The 27,435-nt window shown below is 46.8% G+C and overlaps 1 protein-coding gene across 3 annotated transcripts in view; it reads left to right on the top strand.

Annotated features, from left to right (window-relative positions):
- Positions 1-27,435, top strand: part of FER1L6 (fer-1 like family member 6) — a 126,624-nt gene that overhangs the window by 6,554 nt on the left and 92,635 nt on the right. For 2 of the 3 annotated variants that reach the window (XM_045181683.2, XM_045181681.2), the window contains exons 2-3: positions 21,569-21,648; positions 26,280-26,400. In XM_045181683.2, the coding sequence (XP_045037618.2) occupies positions 21,569-21,648; positions 26,280-26,400 (201 nt within the window). Of the gene's footprint in view, positions 1-7,362; positions 7,592-21,568; positions 21,649-26,279; positions 26,401-27,435 lie in introns of those variants that run through there. The other variant, XM_045181682.2, reaches the window with a different exon arrangement.

Here is a 27,435-nt window from a genome sequence, read left to right as displayed (position 1 = left end):
GTTGCATATCCAGGATGAAGCTGGCCCTGCTCAGCTCTCACTGGGGGATGACAGAGAAGGTGTTTAAGTCCCCACTGACTTCTCATGGTTGCCAATGGCAGTGTAAATCAACACCCAGAGTAGAACTTGAACAGCTAAGCATTAGAGTTTCGTGGAGAGGTGGGGGTGATTCCCAGATGGATGCTTCAGGAATGTTTCTCAGGCTTGGGGTGATCGTCATACATCCCTGGAAGTTAGAGAGACTCTGTTGCGACTTCACTGAGCGTTCTTTGCATGACTGCCCTGGGAGGGTAGGTTAGTACTGTGTTTAGTAATCCAGATGGCCTTCTTTCCTCTGGATTCCGGGACAAAGGTGATGCCCATATGCCCTGGAAAGAGCTGGCATACTCAGTTTGCCAGGCCAACAGGTCAAATCGTCCTGTTCTGTGCAGGTGACTGGAGCGTGCGTGGAAGGAATATTGAGGGGCAGCTCTGGAGGTCATCACAGAGAGGGCTGAACTGGGCAGGATGTAAGTTTAGGTTATGGCTGAAGAGGAAAGTCTTATCAGGTATTAGGGCAAGGCTGTAAAAAGGCAATACAATGATGGATCAGAAACCCAGGAGATGTGGAAGACTTCAGGGAGCCAAAGAGATAGAGAATAAGGCAAACGGCACAGAGTTTAAGCTGTGAATAGCCACGGTTTGGACCACAACCCCTTATTCACAATTCCTAAGTCCATACAGCTCTGAAAACTGAACACTTTCTCTAACACAGACTGTTTTGCTGTAGAACCTGATATGAAGCTACTTATTGTCTTTATCCCAGTTAATGTGAATGGTCACATGTTTCATACAAATATTAATACAGTTGATTATGGAATGGGGGCTCAGACTCTAATGGGAGATTATTTAATTCTCTATCTCCTTAAAATCAGAAAGGTTTTGAATTGTATACACATTGGACCCCAAAGACTTGGGGCTTGTAATATACAACATTTGTTATGTGTCAGGCACTAGTCTGGAGGAAGCACTTGACATGCATGAGTTTACTACTCGTGATACCCTAGGAGACAGGTTTCAGTGTTGTCATCATTTGATTGGTAAGAAAACTGGAGCCCAGAGAAATTTTGTAATTTGTCTAGGGTTATAGAAAAACCAGTCAATAGCAGGAGCCTGCTTTTGTATCATGGAAGTGAGTCAATAGCTCAAGAGGCATCTACAACCAATCCCATTTGAGGGCAAAAAAATTTATTCAAACTCATGGTTTGTCTGAAATAATTGGGCAAGTCTGTCCTAATAATGAACCTAGAATCCAGTTGTTGGGTGAGGTAAGAGGCTCAATGAAAAAAATTTTCTTCCTACCATTGATGTCTCTGGTGAAACTCTGCAGCAACAGTAAACCCAGCAGCCTTTGAGTGGTAAGGATTCCTTGATAGAAGTCACACTGCTTTGCTTACATATCCAAGGGCAACCCAATTTTCATTTATTAAGTTAGTTTTTGGCTTTGATTATAGTAAATATATTATATTTTGAAAATCTTCACACCATCTTTTGTGGAAGCACCATTTGTCTTTGCAGAAATCTTCCTTTAATGCTTTTCCCAAAATTTGTACTTCTGGTTAATCACTGGTAGGCTACCTGGTATTATCTTCCTTTATTGATGCCTACATTGTTCAAGACAGGATTCAAAGCCCTGACAAAAGAAAACTAGATTACATTTATTGTCTCTTCTCAATGCTCTGCACTTGCCTTGGTTAGAGAGCTGGATCAGAGTAGTTGCTGTTCTTTTGGAGCTTTACTGACTGCTACCGTGTTCCTCCCTGTGTCACTGTGTTTCTAAAGTTGTCTGATGACTTCTATTTTTTTGTTGTTCAGTTACAGTTGTCCCCATCCCCCCCCACCCCTGCTCTCCCCTGCCCTGTCCAACCCCTGCTCCCAAAGACAATCCCCTCCCCACTGTCCTTGTCCATGGGTCCTTTGTACATGTTCCCCTTCTTGCCCATGATCCTCCTCCCCCTCCCCTCTGGTCACTGTCAGTTTGTTCTTTATTTCCATGTCTCTGGTTCTGTTTTGCTCACTTGTTTGTTTTGTTCATTAGATTCCACTTATAGGTGAGATCATATGGTATTTGTCTTTCACCTCATGGCTTATTTCATTTAGCATAATGATCCCCAGTTCCATCCATGCTGTTGCAAAGGGTAGGAGTTCCTTCTTTCTTTCTGCTGCATAGTATTCCATTGCATAAATGTACCACAGTTTTTTGATTCACTCATTTACTGATGGGCACTTGGCTATTGTAAATAACGCTGCTATGAACATTGGGGTGCATAGGTTCTTTTGAATTGGTGTTTCAGGATGACTTCTTTTCACTGTTTTTTTTTCTTTCTGGAAATTGATGTAATGCATAATGGGTGGCTTTATATAATTGCTGCAAATGATGATAAAAGTTAGACAAGAGTATTAATTTCTCTATTAACACTTGAATATGAATCAGGAATTTTGTTGATTTGTAAATTACCCACTAATGCAATTTGGAATAAATTTTCTCATGTCTTCTCTACAAATTCTTAATAAATGCTTACCTTTGCACACAAAAATATCACAGATGAATATTCCAACATGTTCAACTTTGAAGAGAGAATATTTAGATTAACTAATATCACAGCAGTCTGGTGGTGAAGTTGTTTTGCTTGTAGAAAGGATCTTTGTTTTTCTTTTTGACTGCTCTGCACCTTCTGACTTCTGTTATAAATTCTTCCCAAGGTAAAAGCCATAAACTTGCTTTCCCAGCTTCCCTTGCAGCTAGGATGCAGACATGTGACTAGGCTGCACCAATCACATGCTTGCTTTTGAGATTCTAAATTGAAAGCTAGTGACACAAATAACCAAGTGCAGCATAGAACCATCCTGGTGAGGAGAAAGGCAAATAGTCCTGCTTTCTGAGAAAGGGCAGTGTCAGAGATTCCAGCAGCACCCTCTGACCAGCGATGGGGTCAACCCAGTGGCTGTCTGTAGTGTGAAACTGTCGTTGCTCCTAGCTTTGTAGTCCTCAAGCCTGGTTCTCTGGGCCCCCTCAAAAACAGAAAACAACCTGATATCCTTTAACAGTCCTTTTCTATTTAATCTAGCCAGGGAGGGTTTCTGTAGTTTACCACTAAGAAATCCAATTGATACCACTGGAGTATGAGGATAATGACAAGGAAATAAGACACCTCCCTATGTTTCTCCTTCCAGCTATTGAACGATATCAGTAGAGCAAGATCACTTGCCAGGTCACTCTTAGAGCAGTCACCATTTACTTAAGCTGACTCATGGTTTAGAACAGCAATCTCCAAAGAGTGATACACACCCAGGCAGGGCATTTCTAAGGAAAATGGAGGGTGACTTAATAATAGGTGCAATGACAGTTGTGAGTTCATCAGTGGTTTTAGGAAAGGGGGTTAAAAGATGAGTCCTGAAGAGGTCCTGGATAGAGATCTTCCGGGAGATTCCATGTTCTTGGCTTGAGAGGTATGAAGAGCTGGCTGGAACAGAGAATACAGTCTCAGTAGGGCTGTGGTGTTGTGCATTCGGTATTCCCATGTAATGAGCAATCAACAAACATTTATTACTGAACATCTGCTGTAGTTATGATGTGTGCTTGTATCTGAATCAAGCATAGCCTCATGATAAGGGCATCATTGTGTAAGCAAGAAGAAGTTAACTTATATGAAGTTAATTGAGATTAAACTTAAATTCTAAGAGGATGGATTTGCGCTTTAGCTACAGAATGCTTTGGGTCCCCTGGGGCTGGCGTCTTTAAAACAGCACAGAACACAAGTCCCACAGGCTCTTCTTTTGTGAAAAATAGATCAGACAAGGGGAGGAGGTTTGGTTCTCTTGAAAGGGCATCAGCTTAGGGGACAGGATGTAAGGTTCCAGATCTGACAGAGCCAGGACCAGCTGTGTGACCTTAAACCTCTTCCCCACTTTAGTAATCACTTTTCCCATTTGTGACGTGTAAAGCTGGGACTCAACGATCTCTGATGATGTTTGTTCTTATCGAGATCAAATCTACCATGATCAAGAATGGGAGGAGGGATGCACTCCCTAGGAGGCCTACCCTCTACCTGTGAACCCTGAGCCAAGGCCCAATGCTCTGGGGATAACCAGGACTTAGTTGGGGATCTTTTTTTGTACTGTAGATTTGTTTATTTATAGAAATGGTTATGAGACCAAAGAGACATAGAAATGTCTTCTTTTAACAGACTAATGATCAGTTGTATAAACAGCCATGCATCTTGCTCTAATATCGACTGGTCATTATTAGAGACATAAGGTCTTAAATACCAGCTTTAAGAATGTATGTCATAAGACTTACAACATAGCAAAATTCAGACTAGCCTTAAGGAAAAGTATAAGAGCATCCCTCCTGAATGAACTATGTAAAATATATGAAAAATATATAAATTTGGGGATAGAGATTGTAGAAGATAAGGTTTTCCAACCACACAGGATTTTTCTTAGTTTTGTTTTCTTAGTTGTTTTTTTCTTTGTTTTTTTTTTTGAAGAAGGGATTTACTTTCTGAGAATAAAATTGCAACTCCCAGTTATTTAAGAAATTACTAAAGTTTGTCTGCAATCTTGAATAAATGATTTTGCATCTCAAAGTCTTTATATAAGAAAGTGTGAATTGTAATTCTACTTTTCTTTCTAGTGTACTTAATGTTTAATTCCGTGGCCTCCAGGGCCTCAAAGTGACTGACACCTTGTAACAATGAACCGATATCCTCACAGGCACCTTTGAGCTTCTTATCTGTGGCATGAGTCAAATCTGAAAACAAGAGGAAACCCTGTCTTAACAAAGGCACCAAAAAATCAAGGAGACGGAGCATTCTTTTGATGTAAAAAGTTCTCCTTAAAGCCAGTCCTCTGCACACTCATTTGTGGTTTATGTAGCTATGAGTCAATAAAATGATATTAATTGCCCAAAGCCAAGAATGATTTTGTGTTTCCTCCTTTGTCTAAAATATAACTCACTCACAGAAGAGCCAGTTAGTCATCACCACTGTGAAGGGCAAAGACACATGCTACAGTCTGATGCAATTCAAAAGCTCAGGACAGATCCCTCAGCCGGAAGAGCATCTTGTGTTCCCATTAGAACTTTGTTACAGAGAACAGTACCAATTTATCAATTTACCTATTTTCAAAGGTAAGGGGTAGAAGCTATTTTCATTTTCTTACAAAAATTAAAGAGCATGAAGGAGTTAGTCCAGGCAAATAAAATAGCAAGTAAAAAAACAAAAACAAAAATAGGAACTGGTTCTCCTGACTCCCTGCTAGACCCTTGGAAATTTTACTCTGGGGATATCTAGAATTGAATAAGAGAATAAAAGCATGTGAATGCATCGAATGTAAGAGGCAATTGTAATTTCTCACCTTCTCATTCACTCCAGAACAAATTCTTCAGCAAGGCTTTGCCACAAAAATGTATCTGAAAAACCCCAAGACACTGATTTGAGAGAACATATACACCCCTGTGTTCATTCCAGTGTTATTTACGATTGCCAAGCTATGGAAACCCCTCAACTACCCATCAGTAGATGAGTGGATAAAAAAAGCTGTGGTACATCTACACAATGGAATACTACTTAGCCGTAAAAAGAAGGGAATCTTACCCTTTCAACAGCATGGGTGGACCTGGAAAGTGTTATGCTAAGTGAAATAAGCCAGTCAGAGAAAGACAAGTAACAGATGATTTCACTTATATGTGGAATCTAATGAGCAAAATAAGCTAACAAACAAACTAGAAACAGACTCATAGATACAGAGAACAGACAGACAGTTGTCAGAGGGGAGAGGGTGAAAAAGGGTGAAGGGTTTAAGCAAAAAACAAAACAACACTCATAGACAGAGACAACAGAATGGTGGTTACTGGAGGGAAAGTAGGGTGCGGATAGGTAGAAGAGGGTAAAGGGGGATAACTGGTGATGGAAGGAGACTTCACTTAGGGTGGTGAACACACAATACAGTGAACAGATGGTGTATTTTAGAATTGTTTACCTGATCCCTGTATAATTTTATTAACCAATGTCACCCCAATAAAGTCAACAACAAAGATAGGATGATAGTAAGTTGAAATATGGAGGAAGTGGTAGGGAAGAAAGAAGGCTGGTAGTGGTCAGTACTTTGGAGGTTGGGGATCTTGAAGGAGGCTGCCCGGTGAAGCACTATTTAGCCCACTCAGTCCTCACCTGCCCAGCCTTCCCCCTGAACCCCTGCCCTGGCCGGGAGACTGCCTCCCTCCCTCAGCGTCTGCACCTCAGAGGCTCTTACACCTCCGCCTGGCCTGCTGTCGGTGACCTCCCGGCCTTCCCCTCGAGGTGCCCAATACGCTTTCCTTTCCTACAGTGTTATCAAGAAGGGCAAGGAAGTGACACAGGACAGTATATTAATTCCTAGGGCTGTCATAACCAATGACCGTGAACTTGGCAGCTTAAAGCAATAAAAATGTATGGTTCTGGGGGCCAGCAATCTGAAATCAAAGCTCCCTCCGAAGGCTCCAGGGGAGGGTCCTTCCTGCCTCTTCCAGGCGTCTGGTAGCTCCAGGTCTCCTTGGCTGTGGCCACATCGCTCCAAGCTCTGCCTCTGTCTTCACATCACTCCACCCTGTGACTTCTCCTTTCTTCTTCCTTGTAAGGACACGTGTTCCTGGGTTGAGGGCCCACTCGGGTAACCCAGAACCATCTCATCTTCAGATCTTTAACTTAATTACATTTGCAAAGCCTTCCCCCGCCCCCAAATTAAGGGAACATTCACAGTTTCCAGAATTTGGATATATCTTTTTGCGGGGGAGGGAGACACCATTCAGCCCCCTACAGGTCGTGGTTTCTGAGGCATTTGACCTACAAAAATACCTTCTTTTCATTTTATTTACATTTGTTCTTTGTAAACTTGATATTTTTGAAGTAACATCAAAACCTAAGTCCTAAAGAAATGTCACAGCACGGAGGGCCTGAGATCACAGGCTCTGAGGTCACGTGGCCTCAGTTCAAACCCTTCTGAGGCTCCAGGACTATACCTACCTCTGGGGTTGCTGTGGGGCTTAAAGAGAATAGTACTTATAGAAGGATCTAGAACTGGACCCAAGTAAAATGCTTTATACATGTTAACTGTTATTATTTTTAAAGTGAACAGCACAAATGCATCACGAATGGGTTGGGGCATTGTCTGGAGTGAAGGTTCTTTGTGCCTTGACCAACCTGTGGCCCCCTGACTTGGAATAAAACGCACTGGGGGCCCCTCCTCTCCGGACCTGCTCTGAGCTGCTGTGTTTACCAATCAGAGTCTTGGGCTCTGGCGGCCAGGCCACACAGAGGGCGCAGAATTTCAAACAGAGATAGGGCGCTGCTGGGCGAACATGCAGAAAGGGCATTTCCTGGGAGGTGCTGTCCCTTGGGATGGGGCAGCCTTGTATCCACCCCGCTGGGCACCAGTGTTCTAGGCAGGAGCCTTTCTCCTCCGGAGACTAGTGCTGGGCGCTGTGCCTCCTGCCCTGCTGACCTGCCTCGGGTCCTGGAAATCAGTGAGTGCGAGTACTTCTGGACACGGTTGGGAGCCCTTGCTGGTCAAGGTGAGGCCCATTGCTCTGCTTCTTATTACTGAGTTCTGTCTGCACTCTCTCTGGCTACAGTCTGGGTTCCTAGATGCCCAAAGGGAGTAGGGAGAAGGGGGTGGGGGGGAAGGGGGAGCTGCTCCTCCTGTGCTTAGAGACCTGGGCCGTCATGGGTGAGGTCCCAGACAGTGCGCAGAGCCCAGAACACAGGGTGCTCTGTGGCTGTAGGCAAGTTCCCCAGCCTCTCTGAACTGCAGTGTTCAGCAGCTGGGAAAGTGGGGGCTGCACAGGACCTGACTCTTGGTAGGTGCTTGAAATCTGTGGCCCTGACCGACATCTGCGAGGTAGCACAGAGTGCAGGCCTGTCAGGCCAGAGCTCGACTGCAGCTCGCGGCTGGGGGGTCTTAGGCAGGTTACTAACCTTTTAGACTTCAGCTCCCACATCTGCAAAAGAGATGGAAATGTCAACGGTTATTGGGATGATTAAATGAAAAAAAAATGTCTGTGGAACCTTTAGCCCAATGCCTGTCTCATCCTGCATGCATAATGAACAGTAGCTGTTATGACTGTCCCGGAGCACTTTGAAGACTGATAATTAAATAATTAAGTGGATGAATATAGTGAATAAATTATACATCATACAATGAATACCTCTTTGCTGGCTCAATCCCAGTGTGATTTGGATGGAAAAGCATTCAGCAAACCGTGAGGAGACCTGGCCCTGCCCCAGTGTGGCTGCTTTTTAGCGGGTGACTCTGAGCAAGTTGCCTAACTTTTGTGAGCCTCGATTTTCTTGTCTTAAGAATAATAGTAGCTATTTTCTCTCACTTGCCAGGAGCTGCTCTAAGTGCTTTACATATATAAGCTCACTTAATCCTTGATACTCTATGAAGTAGGTATTATTCGATACCCATCTTACAAAGGAAAAATGGAGGCACAGAGAGGTTGTACAGTTTGCTCCCGGGCACGCAGAGTGTAAGTAGTATTACGAGGCCGAAGTTAGACCCGAGCCTATGTCTTACCCAGTGTACTTCAGAAATACCACCGTCTTCCTTCCCTCATGGGGTTTCTGTTAGGGTCCCACGTATGGTTAAGTGCTCGGGGGAGGGTGAAATATCTCACAGATAGAACACGCAGTTTACCTCCTCAGGTCTTGGCTGCATCCCTGGTTTTGTTCAATGTGGGTGGCGTTCGTCAGTGTGTAAATTGGGGCTTTAAGCAGGTATAGTTATAGACACATCGTGGTTACATGTAAGTTCAACACAGAGACTTCTCCAGCTCTGGTGTTGCTATAGCAGACTGGGGGTCAGTGAGGGTGTCCTCATTGTTTGTGTAGAGTAGTCTTTCCTGAGAGTCTCCTGCGTCGCAGGCCCAGGAAAAGGCCTGGCTTTAGAGCCCTTCTCTTCGGTGTTTCCAAGGTGAGGGAAGGACAGGACTGGACTGGGGCGCCTCTGCTTATTTGGGACTCCACACATCTGGGCCCTGAGCAGAGGCTGAAACTCCATGGAGAGTTGCCTCTGAGGAATTCGGCAGGACTGGGTGAGCTTCCTCCTCCCTTCTGACAGACTCCAACTCTAGCTTTTGCAAAAGTAATTTCAGAGGAAACTGAGCAGAGGCCTCAAGAACCTCTTGGTTGCGTGAGGGAGAGAGAGTTTGATGGGATTCTGTTGTTTCTGAGACCCTGCAAGTCTCACACAAAAGGCTTCCTCAAGACAAGCTGTCTGTCAAGCCCCTCCACAATGCCTTGTGAGTCAGGTTTGACTACGTGAGTGAGAGAGGAGCCTTTAGGCTTATTCCTTCTATGACGGACGTCAGTGAAATCTGGAGGAATGTGTTTCTGGTGGGGATTTTTTTTTTTAATTGAGATCATGCCTGGGGGATGGCTGACTGGAAGCTGTGTGTAATTGGACCGAGCTACCTCATCACAGTTCAGGTTTTGACTGGTTAGAGAGCTTTGTTTGATTTCACTAGTTAAAGTTTTTACTCTTGGAAGTAATCAACTCGAACGAAGTAGATTTTTCCTCCTCTGGGTTGCAGAAGCCATTAAGGAACTCAAGCATGGAACGGAGATAAAATCCTTTGTGGATCATATTTGAAATACCATAGTTGTTTTTTTTTTTTTTTCCTGTCAGGATTGAATTACTTTTGTTCTTAATAGATGTGACTTTCCTTTTATCCCTCCCCCCCACTCCGTTTTTAAGTATACAGAGAAAAGTGACTTGGCTATCATATTTAAGCCCTTGGAGCATTTTATGTAATGCCCAAGAGTTCTGAATGAAAGCTCTGTTGAAGGAGGAAGTGAACTTTTAGATGAATGGGATTTAGGTGCCTGTTACCAGCAAGCCTGACCTGGGTTGTAGGAGCTCATCCTTGCTGAGGCCTTAGCAGCCTACAGGGTGAGCACAGGATCAACGGGCATCCAGATGTCACAGCAATGTCAATAAACAGATATCTGACCTTAGTACTTGATCTGGTTCCTATGTTTCCCTGGGTCTCAGTTTCCCTATCTGTTGAATGAATAGGTTGATCTTGATTAGTGGCTTTCAAGCTTGAAAAGTTCATTTATTACTTGAACTCCTCAATATATAAAACTGATGGAAATGGATCCCCTTGGGTCGGAGGGGTTGGGGGAAGGATGGCGGTCATGTTGGGCTACCTCGTTATTTACTTGGTCTTCTCTTACTTCCTGTCACCCCTGAACCCTTGAGCAGACACCTGGGCTTGAGATCATTGATAATCCCTCCCATCAAGTATCTGAAATTCTTCTTCTAGCCCCTATTTCTGTTCAACCTCTTTTCTAAAGTCATTCTGCCAAAAATAGATATGGAAATAATTTCGTATTTCTAATTTCATCTCCTTTTAACCCAAATGGCATCAATCTACTATGATTCACTCTGAACTCTTTTGTCTTGGAGGAACTAATATGAATTCTCATTTCCCCTTGGTGCATGTTTGGGGAGTGTTTGTAGTCATCAGTCTATGGAGGTGTCAGGTAGTGAGCTCCTCATCACTGGAAGCTAAAGGGACAGGGCTGTCTTGTTGGTTGACGGAGTTTTATGTATTTTCTTAAATAAATACCTCTTGAATATGCAGCATGTGCAAAACAGTGCAGTATATGCCACACCTTGCCTAATGGGGGAGAGACAGACACAAACAATACGTGGGGGGGGGCATGACCTGCTTCATTAGCTTAGGTGACAGACAAGTCACATTGTCTTTAACCATTCCGAGTAATTGCTTAAGCGAGTTAGAAGAATGCTCATCTTGTCTTTCGTGAAGGTATACCTTCCTACTCTCCAGCTTTTCTGGAAGCACAAAGAGCAGTAGACAAAGAGACAAAATCATCCATTCGTAGTCACAGATTTTGCTTCTGTCACTCAAAAATAATATTCCTATTGAAAAGAGTCCATCTTTGATGAAGACTGGTCCTAGGGCTTCCACAGGCTATAACCCCCTGGTTTGCACTTGGATGCTCAGCCCTTTCAGTATCAAGGCTATAGAGTTGGGAGGGGCTCCCAACCTCGGCCATACCCTGGACCAGGGCTGGTCTTCTCCATGACTATCTAGGCTTGGTATTGGGCACCGGCCACCAATCCAGACTCATTGATTTTCAAGGTGAATCCCCCTATCCCTCCATCACCATTCTGGGGTTCTTTGTTTTCTTTCCAGCCAATGAACCTCAGTCAGAGACAAACATCATCTATCAGAATATTTCTAATAACACTGCACCCCAAAAGCGTCTCTATCCCTTTCCTCCAGGTAATGCCCAGGCATCCATCCAAATTCATCTGTTCCTCCCAAGCAGCCTCTGAAATCTAAGTACCCGAGGGCATGTGGAGGCAGGATCTTTGTCAAGACACAAAAAAGACCTTGTTCCCCTGAGACCTCTCACCTTATAGCCGCAGCACTAGGAAGTACTAGTTCTTAGGGAGCATCCACAGGTCCTTGGGGAGCATCTGCTGCAGGGGGGCTTGCTGGGCCTGTCCAGTCAGAGAAGCAACTGGCAACTTATAACTGAGAGCTTAGTGATGTTCCACCTGGCTAGGTACTCAGGTCAAACTATGAGAGAGGGTCCCAGGAGAGACTGTTAGGGGAGAGTGGTGGGATTGTGGAGAGAAGGAGATTGGATCCCTAGACAGGGAGAGAATAAAGTACCCCTGTTGAACCCTTCAGTGACTTCCTATTGTTCTTAAGGCAAAATTAAGTCCCTCCCAGTGACTTGAGTGCTTGCATAATCTGCCTGCTGCCCACCTCCCTGGCCCCATTGGTCTCCTCTCTTTCCCTCCACTCTTTGCTCTGGCTGTGCAGAGAGCATGTTTTATACTGAATGCCTCTGGATTTCACAGTTGTTCTTCCATCTTTCTAGAACTCTGACAGAGAGGGATGTGTGTAAATGCCATCTCAGGGGCTGGGCAGTAGAAGGCGTTCTCCAGGCCTGGTGGAGAGAACAGAATGGTGAAAGGCCCGTGTGACCCTTGTGCCCGAGACTGGTGCCACATGGCAGAGACCTTCCAGAACAGAGCCAAGTGCCACTTGAAATGCTGTCAATCCCAAGTTTCACCAAGCCCTTTCCAAGCCTGCTACGCACTGCTGTTCCAAGGCTTCCTGTCCCTCTATGTCCTACTGTTGGCCTTTTGCTGAAGAAATGCCCTCTATTTTATTCCCTTACAAAGTCAGGTAGCTGCTGAAACATTAGGGCTTTCTCTTGATTGAATATCAAACATCCAACTGAAGTTATAACTGAACCGTTATCTACTTAAAAAAAAATATTTTCAGAGAGAAGAAGGGAGGAAGAAAGAGAGGGAGAGAAAAATCAATGTGTGGTTGCCCCTCATGCACCCCCCACTGGGGCCCTGGCCTGCAACCCAGGCATGTTCCCTGACTGGGAATTGAACCGGTGACCCTTTGGTTCACAGGTCAGCACTCAATCCACTGAGCCACACCAGCCAGGGCTCTATCTACTTTTTAAAAATGTGACTAAAGTAACTGGATAGTTAGAAAGGTAGTGAATTCCTCATCTCCAGAGATAGTCAAGCAATAATAATAGGTGGGGGTTAATGGAGATGGATGTAAAGGAATTCAAACATCAAATGGAGCAATGGATGATTTTAAAGAAACTTTTCAGCTCTGAGATGTTTTGTATTTCCAGAAGATTAGGCAGAATGCATGGACTTTTACAATGTAATTTATCTTGCTGTCTTGTTTGGCACCTCAGAGAAGCCTCACAAATATGGAAAAACACCCGCTACCCATAGGGCCCTAAGGTATCTATTGAAGCTAGAGGGGTTATTTCCTCAGATATGACTTTGCATCTCTCAGTATAGAAGGTTTGTTGGGATTTTCAGTTCTTGGAAAGACCCTTAATACCACCAGGTATTCAGAGGGAGCTTTCTTGAGTGTCTATGTATGTGCTGTTCCCCTCATCTGCTTATCCAGTCTGAACTCTGTCTATACCCGTGAGTGGCCCATCTTAGTCAATTTGCGCTGCTATGACAAAAAGTAGCCTGGGTGGCTTAAACAATAAATGCCTATCTCTCATAGTTCAGGAGGCTGGGAAGTCCAAGGCGCCTGCAGACCCAGTGTTTGATGAGAGAGGTGTCTGGGGACAGTGTGATGACTATGTAATGAGAATCTGATGAGAGTATATGGCAGAGAGAGAGAGAGAGAGAGAGAGAGAGAGAACCAATCCTTTCATTCTCTTACAAAGGCACCTATCCCAATGTGAGGGCTGTACCTCCATGACCTCATCCAAACCCAATTTCCTCCCAAAGGTTTCACTTTCAAGTATCAACACACTGGGGGATTTAGGGCTTCAACATATGGATTTTGGGGGATGCAGACATTAAGTCCATAGCATGACCTAATCTCTCTAATTCAATTTCTCCTCTTTAAACTGAAATGAATATTGTCTTCCCTCAAGGTTGTTGTGGTCCTTCAATAAATTATCACATGTAAAGGGATTGAACACAGAGTGGCATTAAAGCCACGTTCATCCTTTCCACCATCTCTTCTCTGCCTCCCAGGATCTTATTCCTTTGCAAAGATCAAACCAGAGCATCACTTACTCTGGATGCTTTCTTTGGCTCTTCTTGACCCATGTCAGGCATTCCTCCCTCCATTCTCCAAGGCACTTGGCACCTACCCATGAGAGCACTGCTCTCCTGTGCCTCTAACCGTGCTGTGAGCCCCTCCAAGGCTGAGGGTCAAGACTTAACCAGAGATAAGGTTAGACTTATCTCTGTACCCCAGGACTGTTTGTGCTGGGACACAAATAGGGTCCACGTACTTTTGCTGAATCACCACCCAAGGGACTGGTGGTAGAGAAAGAGCCGACCAATAAAAGGTATTTAGACATGATAAAGAGAAAGAAAAAGGAGGATACATTAGAAAAGGGAGTGATTTTAAGAAATGGATGGAGAGGAAGTCTGGATGACAGCCAGATCTAATGCACCACTTAACAGAGAAGAAATGGTTTATCAGGCCCCAGAGAGAATGATTTCCACTTTCTTCACAGCTCCACGGTAACTATTAGGGCAAGGCTTATCAACAGATGTTTTGAGTTATTCTCTTCTCTCATTATGCTCTCAGTCTTAGAATGGCCTTAGCTCTTTTCTGTCTGCTATGATATATTGTTAAAGAGAGACAAAGTACTTGCAGTGAGTTCTTGTGGAGCTTTTTCTGTGAATGTCCTATCTGTCCATCTATCTACCCATGCGTCCAATAGTCATTGAACCGTGCCGTGTACCGGGCATTCTTACTGCCGTCAAAAGTTCAGCATCTAATAAAGGAGAATGACCATTTCATATGGTTACAATCCATGTGATAAATGCTATCATAGAGATAAGGACCAAATGCTAGTGAAATCCAGAAGAATGAGTGGCTTGTTCCTCTTTGCAAAACTGGAGAACCCATCACATAAAAGAAGGTAGCTGAGCTGGGCCTAGAATATAGATTTAGGTATTGACAGGTGGAGAAGGGAGAAGTCACCTTCAGTGGAGGGCCTGGAGGGAGAAAGGGTTCATGGGTGAAAGACTGCAGTGACCTCAGGAGGAGCTCCCCAGGGGCTGGAGCACAGTGTTTGGGGAGTCCAGGGCTGGACTGGAGGGCTGAGGCCGGGTTGTGGGGAGCCCCAAGGGACATTTACAGGATGTTGATCCTGTTTTTCCCTTTAATTAATGTGTGTAGGATATAGCACTTTAGTGTTTACAAACAGAATGTTACATCTCTCATCTCATTTGATCTTCACGACAGCCTTCTAAGGGGGACAGAGCTTATCCTCCATTTTACAGATGAAGAAACTGAGGCACAGAAAGGATGAGGATCTGCTCAAGAGTACCTAATTAGCAGGTGGCTGAGTTGATATTCCAAGCCAGGGCTTTGGATCCCAAAACCTCTGCTTTAAAAAAATTGAACATTTTGCCGAATCATGACATACACACACAACACACACAATCATAAATGTATGACTTGAAAATGTGCACAAAGTAGAAATAGTAATCTCTAAGTCAAATCAGGGAAGTTTGACATCTTCCCAACATTACTTTCTCATTCGTGAGCGCAGAGTATCACTCCATTTATCTTGTTTTCTAATTTCCAGTGTAGAGGTCTTGCTCATATTTCTTAGATTTATTCTTAAATTCTTGAACTTTTTGATGCTATTATAATACCTTTATTTACAATTTTAATTTATAATTTTTTGGTATAGAGACGTACAGTTGAATTTTGTATATTGCCTTGTGTCTTGCTGCCCTGCTGAATTCATTTATTCATTCAAATAGTCAAACTGTATTGAACTGATACTGTGTTGAATAGAAGGAGCAATAACGCACATCCTTGTCTCACTTTTTTAATCTTAGAGGGAAGTCTTTCAATATTTACTATTGGTATCATATTAACTCTGGGGCTTTCATAGATATTCTTTATCATATTAAGGAAGTTCTCGCCTCTCCTGGTTTGCAAATGTCTGCGGACTGGAGACTAGCTTGCCGGAAGGAGGGAGGATGGATGCAGAAAGGCCGGCTAGGCACTGAACTGGAACAGGAGCCGGGTGGAGGCAGAGGTAGAATCAAACTGGAACGCGGGAGACGTGTCCAGGGATTTCTGTTTCCCCAGTGCTTCTTACTTATCACTGCTCACCTCACGAGCGTCTTAAAAGAGAGAAGAGTACAATAGGTTGCCAAGGTTCTCTTTCTCTGGGTACCGCGAAAAGTGTCAGGCTATTTGGTGTTCTGTGATAAAGATGTGATCACATTAATTTGGAAAAATGTGAATACTGTATTATCCTCTTAGAGAGTCACAGTGAACATCAGCCTATTAAAGGCTCAGAGAACGTATTATAGGACGGGTGGGTACGAAGTTTAATTTCACACGAGGTCTGTCTTCAATATCCATGGCACCAAACAATGAGGTTTGGAAGCAATTGCATTAGACCTTCTTTTTATCCATTTTGGAGTCGAATGATTCTCACTTGTGACAAAATGTGCTACATATCAGTGTGCTGGTGCTCCTAGGGCTATGACCATAACCTCCTCTTCCCCCATGTGTTCCAAACCCACTGAGAAGTTGAGAGCAAGGCATCACCTTTAAGGCTGGCACAGCTAGATGGGAGGAGGCTAGACCACCCAGCAGCAGGGAGGAGAAGCCCTTTCTCTGTGACTTACTCCCACTCGGAAGTAGGGACCCACAGTACAATATGGATGCTCTGTGGGAAGGTAGACCTGAAGAAGAGAAGGTGACATGGGAATAGGAACCTTAGCCAAGTGGAGTGTCAATCAGTGGGTTTCGTACTCTGCCAAAATATAATGGGAAGAGAAAGGTTTGGGGAGTAAAGAAAAGCAGGAGGCTTAAAAAGGGTGGGAGTTTGCAGACCTGTTTATGCTGAGATACAGGGAGAGAGAGCTGCTTGTTCCAAACGTTGGAAAGCTGCCTGTGTCTGTTTTGGGCGTAAAGGCTGATTCTTTTGTCTTTGGGAGACAGCGATCAGGACTCCAACCAGCCTGGCTACAAAGAGGATGGAGAGGGAAACAGACATTTTCTTAGGGGCCCAGGCAAGGGAACGTTTTGGGCTGGGGAGGATCCAGCAGCCCTAATTGTGTGGAGCCTTTGGTACCATCTGCCAATATTGTTTCTCTATTTTCCTTGCCCCCAACCAACCTGGTCATGTGCTCACCTTAGCCGTAGAGGAGGAGGCATGGGACAGGAGGGAGGCCAGTGGCCAGAGGTTGAGAAGGGACCCTCACCCTTGGAAGGTGGGGTCAAGAGTGGGCACGTTCACTGGGCCACAGGGCAAGAGAGATGCATGTGAGGGGAAAGCCCCCATTTTCCAGGACAGTCCCACAGCAGCACCATCCTACTGCCTTGCCCTTGGACGTTTGGCAAAGATCTCGAAGGACAGGCTTGCCCTGGGCTGGCTTTCCACGACTTGGCTCTGAATTATTACTGAGTTATCCCGGATGTAGGAAAACCCCAGGTAGGGGGGTTCCTTGGCATCCTTGGAGGTGCATTCAGCCGACTGTCTCAGGTGAATATCAAGGCTCTCGGTGATAGTCTGTTGAGCTGGTGACATTTGAATCTTCTTATGATGGCCAGCGCACAAAATGGAGACCTAACAGAGAAACATTCACTTACCTCAGTGAGGTAGCAGATTCCAACTTGCAGTGAGCAGGAGCAAACTGGTTGCATGAGATTGAGAGCCATTTATTGAAGCCACTGCCTGGGACACTGTGTGCTCAGTGCCTCCAGGACTGGGCTGATCCTGTGCACAGCAACAAAGGCAACCAATTCTCTGGCCTCTTTTCTGGGATGCAGATTTTAAATGGAAGAGAAGTTGGGGTTAGACAATGAAGTTCATTCAGCCTACTAAAGTATATCCACCAAGTATTCTGAATTTCCTAAACGCCAGTTTTCCTTTAGGTTATAAAGTTATTTTTTGAGCTTTCTTTAAAAAATATAAACCTTCTCTTTGAGAAGGCAGCTCACTGTTACTGATGGCTTAACCTCAGGGGTTTGCAGCCCTTTTGCATATTAGAATCACCTCAGGGACTTTCGAAAGCATGGAGCCTTAGCCCTGTGGCTGAACAATGAAACCAGACTCCCCGGGGTGGGGCCCCGCCGTGGTGTGGGGACAGCTGAGAAAGCTGCCCTGTGTAAGCCCGATGTGCAGGCAAGGTGGAGCATCAGTGGTCTAAAGAAATGGGGTCCCGAACAGGTAAGCTGTGATAGGAGGCTCACAGGGAGCGAGGGAGACAAGTTTCAGAGTCGCACACAGGCAAGAAGTCGCACAGATGTTCATTTTAACATTCTCTGTCACAGCCCGCACTGGAGCTGTTTCTGTGTTTCGTGGTTTGCCCTTAATGAGTATATCCTAGTCTTAGAAGTAAGGTAAGTACACGGATGGGATATTTCCAAGAACTATTTCCCAGAAGGCATTTGGGAACTTACTCAAGGCTCTTCAGATACCTTAGAATGGTGCTAAACCTTGGTTTTGTTGGGCTCCTAGAATAGACCTGTTATATGCAAATTCATTTTTCAGATAAAGAAATATTGTTAAATATATAATTAGACATAATTTATTTTTGTAAGTTTGTAAGAGTTTTCACATGAATAAATTCACAAACTGTCCAAAAAAATTTTTTTTAAAGTTCTGGGGGCTGTGACTCTGGGTTTCGAGGGTGAGGTACACAGGCCACCTGTATCCTGCGTCCTCTGAGGCGGGGAGGAGAGCAGCAGGGGCCAGAACTGGTCACACCCATGGACACAATTAACTTAGTATTTTGTCCTTTGGCCTGAGCAGCTTCTATTCCCCACTGAAGGTAGAAAAGGTGAGCCCAGTAGGGGAATTTGGTGACACAGTGGGAAACCACAGGAGACCCCGCTTGCAAGCTATTTTCTATACCCAGCCCCGCTGAGCTATGAACATAACATTACATTAGTTCTTAGTAGGGCTCTTTACGATTCAGCATGGGGGTTAATTAAGTCACATAAATAACATCCCAGGGAGTAGAGGAGCCTGGAGTGGAGAGAAGCCCTGTGGCCAGCCCGTGACAGAGTAAGAAAGTGTAGATGAGACCCAAACCCCAGTTGTCCAGCTCTGCTTTCCGTGTGCCAGGCAGTGAGGGCCCTGGGTTTCGCCACAGAGCGCCGCCACCTCCACCAGATGTGCTGAAGCAAGTCTAACACGGGCGCCGTTTGATATTCTTAGTGTTGGGATTCGCCCTGAGGAGACCAGGTTGGTATGGGGGTTTCTGTGTGTCTCTCGACTTACCCTGGGGTGGCCCAGAGAGGAGATTCAGGAGATCCTAAGTCAGAGCCTCCGTCATTTGGGGAAGGGGGAGGGTTCCCATGCTGGGATCCTGGGCAGACTAGAGGCGGGGTTGTGATGGCGCCTGCCCCGGAGACTTGCAGGAGAGTGTTCCTGATTTACTGGCCGATGCCAACAAACGCGCTGGGAACCCCTGATGACCTCTCGTTTGTGAAAATGGGTAATGACAAAATCTGCCTGGTGATACGTTGTGGGAAGCCTAGGAGACAACATATGTGAAATGGTGTTCCTGGCACGTAGTGAATCTCAATATGTTTGTTAAAACATTTTACATGCATTCAGGGAACTATTCCAACCCATTTCCTTGTCATCAACATTGCACTAATTTGTAGCATCTTACAAGCACTGTTTCCTATTTTAATGTCACCCTGTGAACCAGGGGAGAAATGCCCTTGTGCCACATGTGAACGAACGTGCTCATCCAGCACCCACATTCTAGCGGATTAAAGTGGCCCCTGAGCTGAGTCTTGTCACCGACTTACCCAGCATGTCAGTGGCATGATCGTTCTGGGCTGGTGAGCTCTGTGTCCTCTCTACGGTGGATGTCATGGGGCCGAGGAGGAGAAATCAAGTTTTATCAAGTGGGCTTTTCACGCTGGGAGTCAGGCTGGGAGTGCTCCTGACGACTGACTCAGGATCGGGCAGACAACCCTGTGTATTTGTGAAACAAACGTCAGCCCACCCAAGACAGCCGGGCTGGTTGTAAATCCTTCGGGCAGTTCTGATGCATTTCTCCGGTTCCCCTGCAGGGGGTCCGAGCTGTGCTGGGACCAGGCCTTCTTGGTGCTGGTCTCCTCCAAAACAATTACAAATCTCTCAAAGTGACTCCAGGCATCAGGGTCTTTTAAGCTTCCTTGTGGCCTCTGGTGGGCAGCAGGGCTAAGGGCTCTTGGTTTCGGACACTCGGGAGCGCCTGTCTGTAAGAGGTGGGACGCCTCCCGGCCTTCCTGCCGGGCAGCAGTTTCGGGCAGCAGTTTCCGGCATGCCTCAGTGCCTCAGCCGCCAGCTGCCCAGCGGGAGACTCAGAATGCTGAGGCCATTGATGGCAAAGATGTTCCCAAAGAAACCTAATGTCTCCCTCTGGTAGATACTGCCATTTGTTAGAAGCAATTTCCTATTTGAGGATGGAAGTAACTCAGCCCTTCCAAGTAGTCTGCAGGGACCATTGGCCAAGTGCCCAGGAACATCAGCTTCTGCCCCTGTGAAATGGTCACGGTAGTGAGCCCTTGGGGGCCCCGTGGGCGATTCAGGGTTTGGAAGGTACTGGCTGTGGGCCCTTGGCCTGGCAACTGTCCTCGGAAAACAGGGTGGCGAGAACTATTATTGGAAGTTTCCTTTAAGAAACTTCAGAGAATGGTAAGTTGAGGGCTGTTAAGTGACCTGCACAAGGTTGCAAAGATGGTGCTGGGTTGGAGCCCAGGCAGTCTGGCTGTGGGGTTCCTGACCCTGGCCTCTGCACTCTGCCCTCCTCGTCCTAAACATGTAAGCAGAGTGCAAAACTCTGCTGGTCGGTCGGTCGGTCCGGGCCCTCTCCTTGCATTGCTCCAGGATGGCAGAGATGGAGGTGGACAGGGTCGGAGCCTTTGCTGCTCTCTCCCCACCCCTCCTCCAGGCCTTCCCTGCTCTTCCACTCCCTACCTCTGCGGCTGCCCACCAGCCAGCCCAACTCAAGGCCAGGACTTTTCCTCTGAACTGTGACTTTCTGCCCCTCCACGCAGAGCCGGATGCTCTTCATTCAGTCTCTCAGCCCCAGAAAGGGATTCTCTCAGGAGGCCAGAGTCCAGAGTGTCGGGATGCTTTTATTGTCTGTTAGAGACAGTGTACTAGGGCCTTTTCCAGAGATGGGAAGGAGGCTCCCAAACGGCTTCTCGCTCAGGGCTAATGATAACAATAATGGTAGTAGCTGACCTTCAGGTCGCATACCCTGTGTCAGCTTATGTGTACTTGTGGTGTGACCTCTGTGAGTTTCAGGGCCTCTTGACCTTGGAAATGGTCTGAGAGCCTGGTGCTAGAGAGGGTGTTCATGCTGCTCAGTGGAACCAGCAGGCTCAAGGCCACCAGGTTAGAGGTTGGGCTGTGAAATCAGACAGACCTGGGTTCCAGTGGTAGCTCTGACACTTGACACTGTGTGACCTTAGAAACAGTACTTAGCCTCTCTGGGCCTTGGCTCCTTATGGATTAGATGGATAGGAGAGGGCAACTGTCTGATCAGCATCGTGATTAAATGTTGTCATTTGTTTTGCGTGCACAGGAGAGTGAAGAGAGTTGGAGAAGTACTGGCTAGTGCTGTTAGTGTTAGGGTTAGGCCTCATTTAAGTGCAATTTCTTTTCTCTCTCTCTCTCTCTCTCTCTCTCTTTCTCTCTCTCTCTCTCTCTCTCTCTCTCTCTCTCTCTCTCTCTCTCTCTCTTTCTTTCTTTCAACGATTTCTGTTCCTGTGGGGTTTTCCTGGTTTCTAGACGAGTGGAACTGCCTGGATCCCTGGGTAGGTCGTCCTGACACCCGTCTTTCGATCTCCGTCCTGGGCAGATGGGGAGGCTGGCCGGCTTCCAGGAGAACTGTGTGTGCATGTGCACATGTGTGCGCGTGCGTGTGCACGGGTGTGCATTTTCTCCTAACATATCTCCATGACTCAATGTTACTATGACCGTGTTTATGTTTTTCTTCTTCTTTTCAGAAAGGGGATGTTTGGGAAGCTGAAGAAGAAGAAGAATAAAGCAGAGAAGGGGTTAATCCTAGCCAACAAGGCTGCCCAAGGTGAGGCTTTTGTGGGGGCAGGGAGACCTGACCACTACCCTGGGGTCTGTGGGCCTCGCCAAGTGGACGGATCCCTCCTTGGCTGAGAATGCGGGTCACTCTCCTTGGGGGTGAGGCGGGAAACGTGCTGCCTGCTGGGTCTTCAGACCCTGCCAATTGCAGGTGTGGGCCAAGGCAACCTGCCCCGGGATGGCCGCTCACCTGGTCATGGGACCAAATGGGTGGAAGGGACCCGGGTGGAAGGGACCCAGGAAGAAGCGGCAGCTGGACTCGAGCTCCTGGGTCTGCTCTGATACGCTCTGTGGCCCAGGATGCGTCACTCAGCGGCTCTGAGTCTCAGTCTTCCTTTGTCAAAGGGACATGACGTGGGTTGCTGGGTTGGCCTCACGCAGCCAGACAGAGTACTTATTTACTCAAATTAAAGGTATCAGGAGGAGATACCTTTGGGTGGGTAGGAAAGGCGTGGGGTCTTTCCTGGTGTCCTTGAAATATGACACTGTGATAGGTCCTGGGGACACATACTTGAATAAGGCACAGTCTCTTCCTTTGAGGACATTATGAAAAATAATAACTATGACACATTTAATAAGATCCCGATGCTTTCTACTTGACATGCACCATTCATTACTCTAAAATGTAGATTCCTCTGCCCCTGGTTTACAACAGAGGTTCAGAGAGGGTGAGTGGATTGCCCAAAGCCACACAGCTAGTAAGTGGAGAAGCTGGCTCCTGAGCCTGGGTTGGTCTCACACCAGAGCCTGGGCTTTCCCACCCCCTCCAGCTAGGAGCCCTCACTGCGCAGGGGAGGAAGGAGCATGCTGGCTGAGATTTAGGGCAGCCAACCACAGGTGTTTCGGAGGAGCTGGCTCCTGTGGCTCACTCTAATAGTCTTCAGCCCACAAAGCAAACAGGGCAGAGAGAATCAGCCCCCTCCTGGAAAGTAAACAGCACCCATCCAGCTGGCCAGGGGCCGCCCTGCAGGAGGCTGACAAAACAAAGTCCATAGAACTGAGTGCACTTGGTCTTTCCTTGTGGGGCTGGCCTGGGAAGTTAAGACTTTTCTGGGTGAAACGTTTTGAGATTCGCAAAGTCTGTGGCTCTATATTTGTGTTTTTTGAGGCATACTGGCTATGCCTTAATTGTCTAGAATTCCAGTTACCTTAACTCCTCTGTTAATTGGTTACCCAACAAAGACTTGTTTGGTACCTCCCACAATCACCCATTCATTCATCTGCTCCACAGACAGTGATGGAATGTTCGCTGAGGGCTGGGTGCTATGCTATGTTCTGGGTGTATAATGGTGAGCACAGGGTAGTCTAGAGGGGGGACAGCTCTGTGTAGGACTCTTCCGTTTGCCCCTCCAGATCTATTCTGCACCCTTCTCCACCTGTTCTCTGTCCCAGGAGGCTAACTTCTGTGGATGCTCCGCCCAGGTCCCTTCCCCGTGGGGTGCCCCAGGAGGTGGTCTGAGAGAGGGAGGAGCGTGAGGTCACGATTGGGGTCCCTCAGCTGAAGGCTGGTTGCTTTCCTCGTAGGGAAGCTTACCGAAACATCTAGGTTTTGGTAGCTGCTCTCTCTCCTCACTTTGGGGGACCTGCAAGGGGTAACAACTTGCTGCTGTGAGCCCCAGCGAGCTGCACAACCCCCTGTGGTTTTCCCACCGCCACGCCTTTCCAAAACGAGCCCTCAGGTGGTCCTGTTCTGGATGGGCCATCCCTTATCTGTCGGGGTCCTGATAAGGGAACTGCATTAGAAGTTGAGAACAGTAGCGCCGAGAAAATAGACAGTGCGCTGCACCAGAGACTACAGACAAGCTCTTTCAGGGCGGTCAGAGAGCGGTCAGGTTCTCTGGGGAGGTGCCATTTAGGCTGAAACTTCAAGGGACAGAAACTGCCCACCAGGGGTAGGCAGGGAGTGCAGGTGAGACTCAGACAGAGGGATGCCTGTGAAGACAGATTCCAAACACGAGAGAGTTTGTTTTCAGTTCCTGTCTAGCCTCACAGGAACCCAACCAGGCCTGCGAGGCTAGAACGCAGTGATAGCAGAACAAAAGGACAGGAGGGCTAGGAGGACCAAACGGAAGCCAGACAGAGCAGTGAACTTCAGCTTTGTTCTGAGTTCAATGGAAAGCCACGGAGGGGTTTTAAGAAGAAAAGCCACCTGAGGTGGGTTTTCTCCAGACGGGCTCTCTGCATGCTCTGTGGCGAGTGGATTGGAGAGAAGATGGTAGTAACTCAGTAAATGAATGAATGCATGTGTGCCAGCCCTAGCAGTGACCGCCTTTCCATCCCCGGTCTGTGTCACCCTCCAGCATGTGATGTAGGGGGAGGGGTCCACGCTTTGTTACGTCTCCCATCCTTGGCATCTAACCAAGCACAGTTTCTGGCACGTGAGCAAGTTCACTGCTAACGTTTGGTTCCCATCCTTGAGGCCTTTGTTGCCAAGTGGAGGAGAAAGACTTAATTTTCTCTTGCTGCTACCGGACAGCAGCCAGGTGCTGGCATTTTGTCTGGCATCTCTGCTGGCTGGCTTGTCTTTTGTTTCCCTGGCGAGAGAAGAGTCCGAGGTGGCTGCGTTCATTCGGTCGTCCTTTCTGTGACTGCTGACCACCTGCAAAGGCCCGTGTCCCTGAGCTCCTCTGGCACGTGGGACGCATTATTCCTCCTGCTGCCTGGCTTGGCTCTGTTTTCCTCGCTGCTGATTAAAGTAGGAGAGCAAAAGACTTTAAAACTGGAAGGTGTTTAGAGATTGTTAAATTGATGGGTTGGCAGGTCCGTGGAGCCCGGAGTTCTGGGAAAGAGCTTCAGGGCGTCTGCAGAGGGTGGTGGGGAGGCCCATGGGAGGCTCCCTGCCTGGAATTTCACCCCCTGGCACATAGAACAGTTCGGTATGCATGGACTTGCGTCATTTATTGAAGTTTGGTATAAAATTACAGTTGTGAGAGGGTTATGTCGCTTTTAAGAGGTTTAAAACCACTTTTCTTATCTAATCCTTTCATTTTATAGGCAAGGGAGGAAAATGCCAAGAAAGTTTGAGTGACTCCCTCGGTCCCCCAACTTGAAATCCCCACAGTGCACACTCACCATGTATCTGGCCAGTGTGGTGCCAGGGGCTGTCCACACTTTGTTGACTTTTCCTAACAGCTCTGCAGGCTAGTGTTGCTTTGCTTTAGGGGTGAGGGAAACAGGGCTGAAAGAAGTTAAGTAACTTGTTCCAAATCTTCGAGCCAGAAAGTGACAGGGCTGGGATTTGAACCCAAACCTTTTGGAGTCAGGTCTTTGAACTACACCATGCAGAATCTCTTCGTGTCGGAGAGTGTTCCATCCCCTTTTTAGTTTTTGCCAAAAACCTGGTTGAGATGTGGTTCTCAAGATTTGCTACACAATAGAACAAGCTGGAGAATTAAAAAAAAATTGATATCTAGGTAACATTCCAGATACATTAAATCAGAATCCGCTTGTTGGGGGAGGGGGACGTGTAAAGAATATGTTTGGAAATTTTCTTAATGTGTGTGTATTAGTGTTCTATGGTTGCTGTAACAAATACCACAAACTGGGTGGCTTTATGCTCCAGTGGAAACGGAGACCAGAAGTCGACCATCAGCCCCTGCTGGTGTGGCTCAGTAGATTGAGCGCTGGCCTGTGAACCAAAAGGTCACTGGTTCGATTCCCAGTCAGAGCACATGCCTGGGTTGTGGGACAGGTCCCTAGTAGGGGGTGCATGAGAGGCAACCACGCAATGATGTTTCTCTCCTTCTTTCTCCTTCCCTTTCCCTCTCTCTAAGAATAAATAAATATAATCTAAAAAAAAAGAAAAAAATAAGTCCACCATCAGTGTCACTGGGACAAATCAAGGTGTTGCAGGGCCCCTCTGCTTTAGGAGAATCTGTTTCTTACTCCTTCCAGCTTCCGGTGGCAGTAGCATTCCTCGGTTGGTGGTGACATCAGCCCAATCTCCAACTCACGGTCACATCAAATTTTTCTTTTCTGCTGCCTTACTCCTCTCAGGATGCCTGTGATTGCAGTAGGACCCACCTGTGTTATGCAGGATAATCGCCTTATCTCAAACCCTTAATCTTATCACACCTGCAAAGACCCTTTTTCCAAATAATGTCACATCTACAAGTTCCAGGGACCAAGACCTGATATCTTTGGGGAACATTATTCAACCTACATCACCTTGCTACTCAAAATTGGCTCCCAGATGACCTCGCTGTTAGAAACCCCAGAGCTGCTGAACCAGAGTCTGTATTTTAACAGTTTTCCAGGAGCTCCTTATGCACATTAAATGTTGCCAATGAGATTCAGAGGGAATAAATTACTTGTCTACATCTCATTGTGGCAAGCTTATGACTTGAAAACATGTCTTTTAATTCATACTGAAGTTTTCTTTCCATAATACTATGCATTTAAATATACTCTTTTATTTGGGGAACAGAAGATGCATAGTCTTTTAGAGAATTAAGATATGTGCCTGGCTTTCTGTCAGTAATATGTTAAGTTTCATGCTAGCAAGGACCATCTTCTGGTTGCCTTGTACCCTTACGACACAGCGCTGGACACAGAGTGGAGACTCAGGTCACCACCTCGTGTGTATTTAACAGGGTTTTCTTCCTTTTCTGGCTTCTCTAGATGGTCAAGGTGAAGCTGAAGCACCAGAGGAGGGCCCTTCTCACCAGGAAGGACCAGAAGGAGATTTGATGTATGATGACGCGTCTATCCCTCCTGTCCCCTCAGCTCCTCCAAAGAGAAGGTACGGTGTTGGCGCTGGCACTAGGCACACATTTGCTGAGCACCGCCTCTGTGCCAGGTGCGCCTGCAGGCTCTGGGGGCGGAGACTAGCGCCTTGGCACTGTCTGCAAGTAGCCAACAGTCTAAGGGAGACGCAGTGTGTCCTCATGTCCAGCTTTGTCTGTGGCAGTGCCGGTCTCTTGATCTGGGGCAGCCTTTGGCAGGCCGGGTCCTGGCTCTACCCACTTCCAGTCTTAAATCCCCCGAATTTAGGTCTGCGTGTCCCTTGAAGTGTGGGAATGGCAGCAGCAACAGGAGACAGACTCGGGAGCTGTCCCTTACCTGCTCTTTAATTCATCAACACCCCAGATATCTTAGCTCTGTGTTTGTCCCAAATGAGAAGGTGCTTCTTACATGGCTCGACAAAAAGTCAGCGCAAACTGGCTTTCTGCATGCAATGTGTGCTATCAGTTAGCTATTGATGTGCAGCAAATAACCCCCAAATTCAGTGGCTCCACATAACCAGCATGTATGATTGCTCATGAGTCTGTAAACTAGCTGGGTAGTTTTCCAAGTGCCGGATAGTCACAGATACGTCGGTTATGTGTCTGTGGTCATTTGGCAGCTCCATGGATTTTAGTGCGAGGGCTGGCTGGTGGTGCGCTGGGCTAGGTCTGCTTCAGCTGGGCCCACGGGGCTGTCCTCCCAATGGTATCGGACCCTCCGACAGGCTGTCTGTTCCCGTGGTGGTGATGGCAGCATTCCGAGAGAGAGTGGAAGTGTACAGGTCATGGAATTGGCAAGTCATGGCTGCTGCAGGCTATTGGCCAGTGCAGGTCACAAGACCAGCCCACACCATGCTGGTCACACGGCAAAGGGCGTGGACACAAGGAAGCCAGCGGTCGGAGCCACCAGCGCTCTCAGTTTGCTGTGGTTGTCTCCACTGGTTTCGGCCTTGTGACAGTTCCTCACTCCGCCCATCGTCTTTCTCAGCGAAAATCAGTGCCTCTCCGTGTGGCAGACCCTGAGTTGTTACCACAACGCCATGACAGGAAGG

Source organism: Desmodus rotundus, chromosome 8, assembly GCF_022682495.2.
Source record: "Desmodus rotundus isolate HL8 chromosome 8, HLdesRot8A.1, whole genome shotgun sequence".
Lineage (NCBI taxonomy): Eukaryota > Metazoa > Chordata > Mammalia > Chiroptera > Phyllostomidae > Desmodus > Desmodus rotundus.
This window is presented reverse-complemented; position numbering and strand designations above follow the sequence as displayed.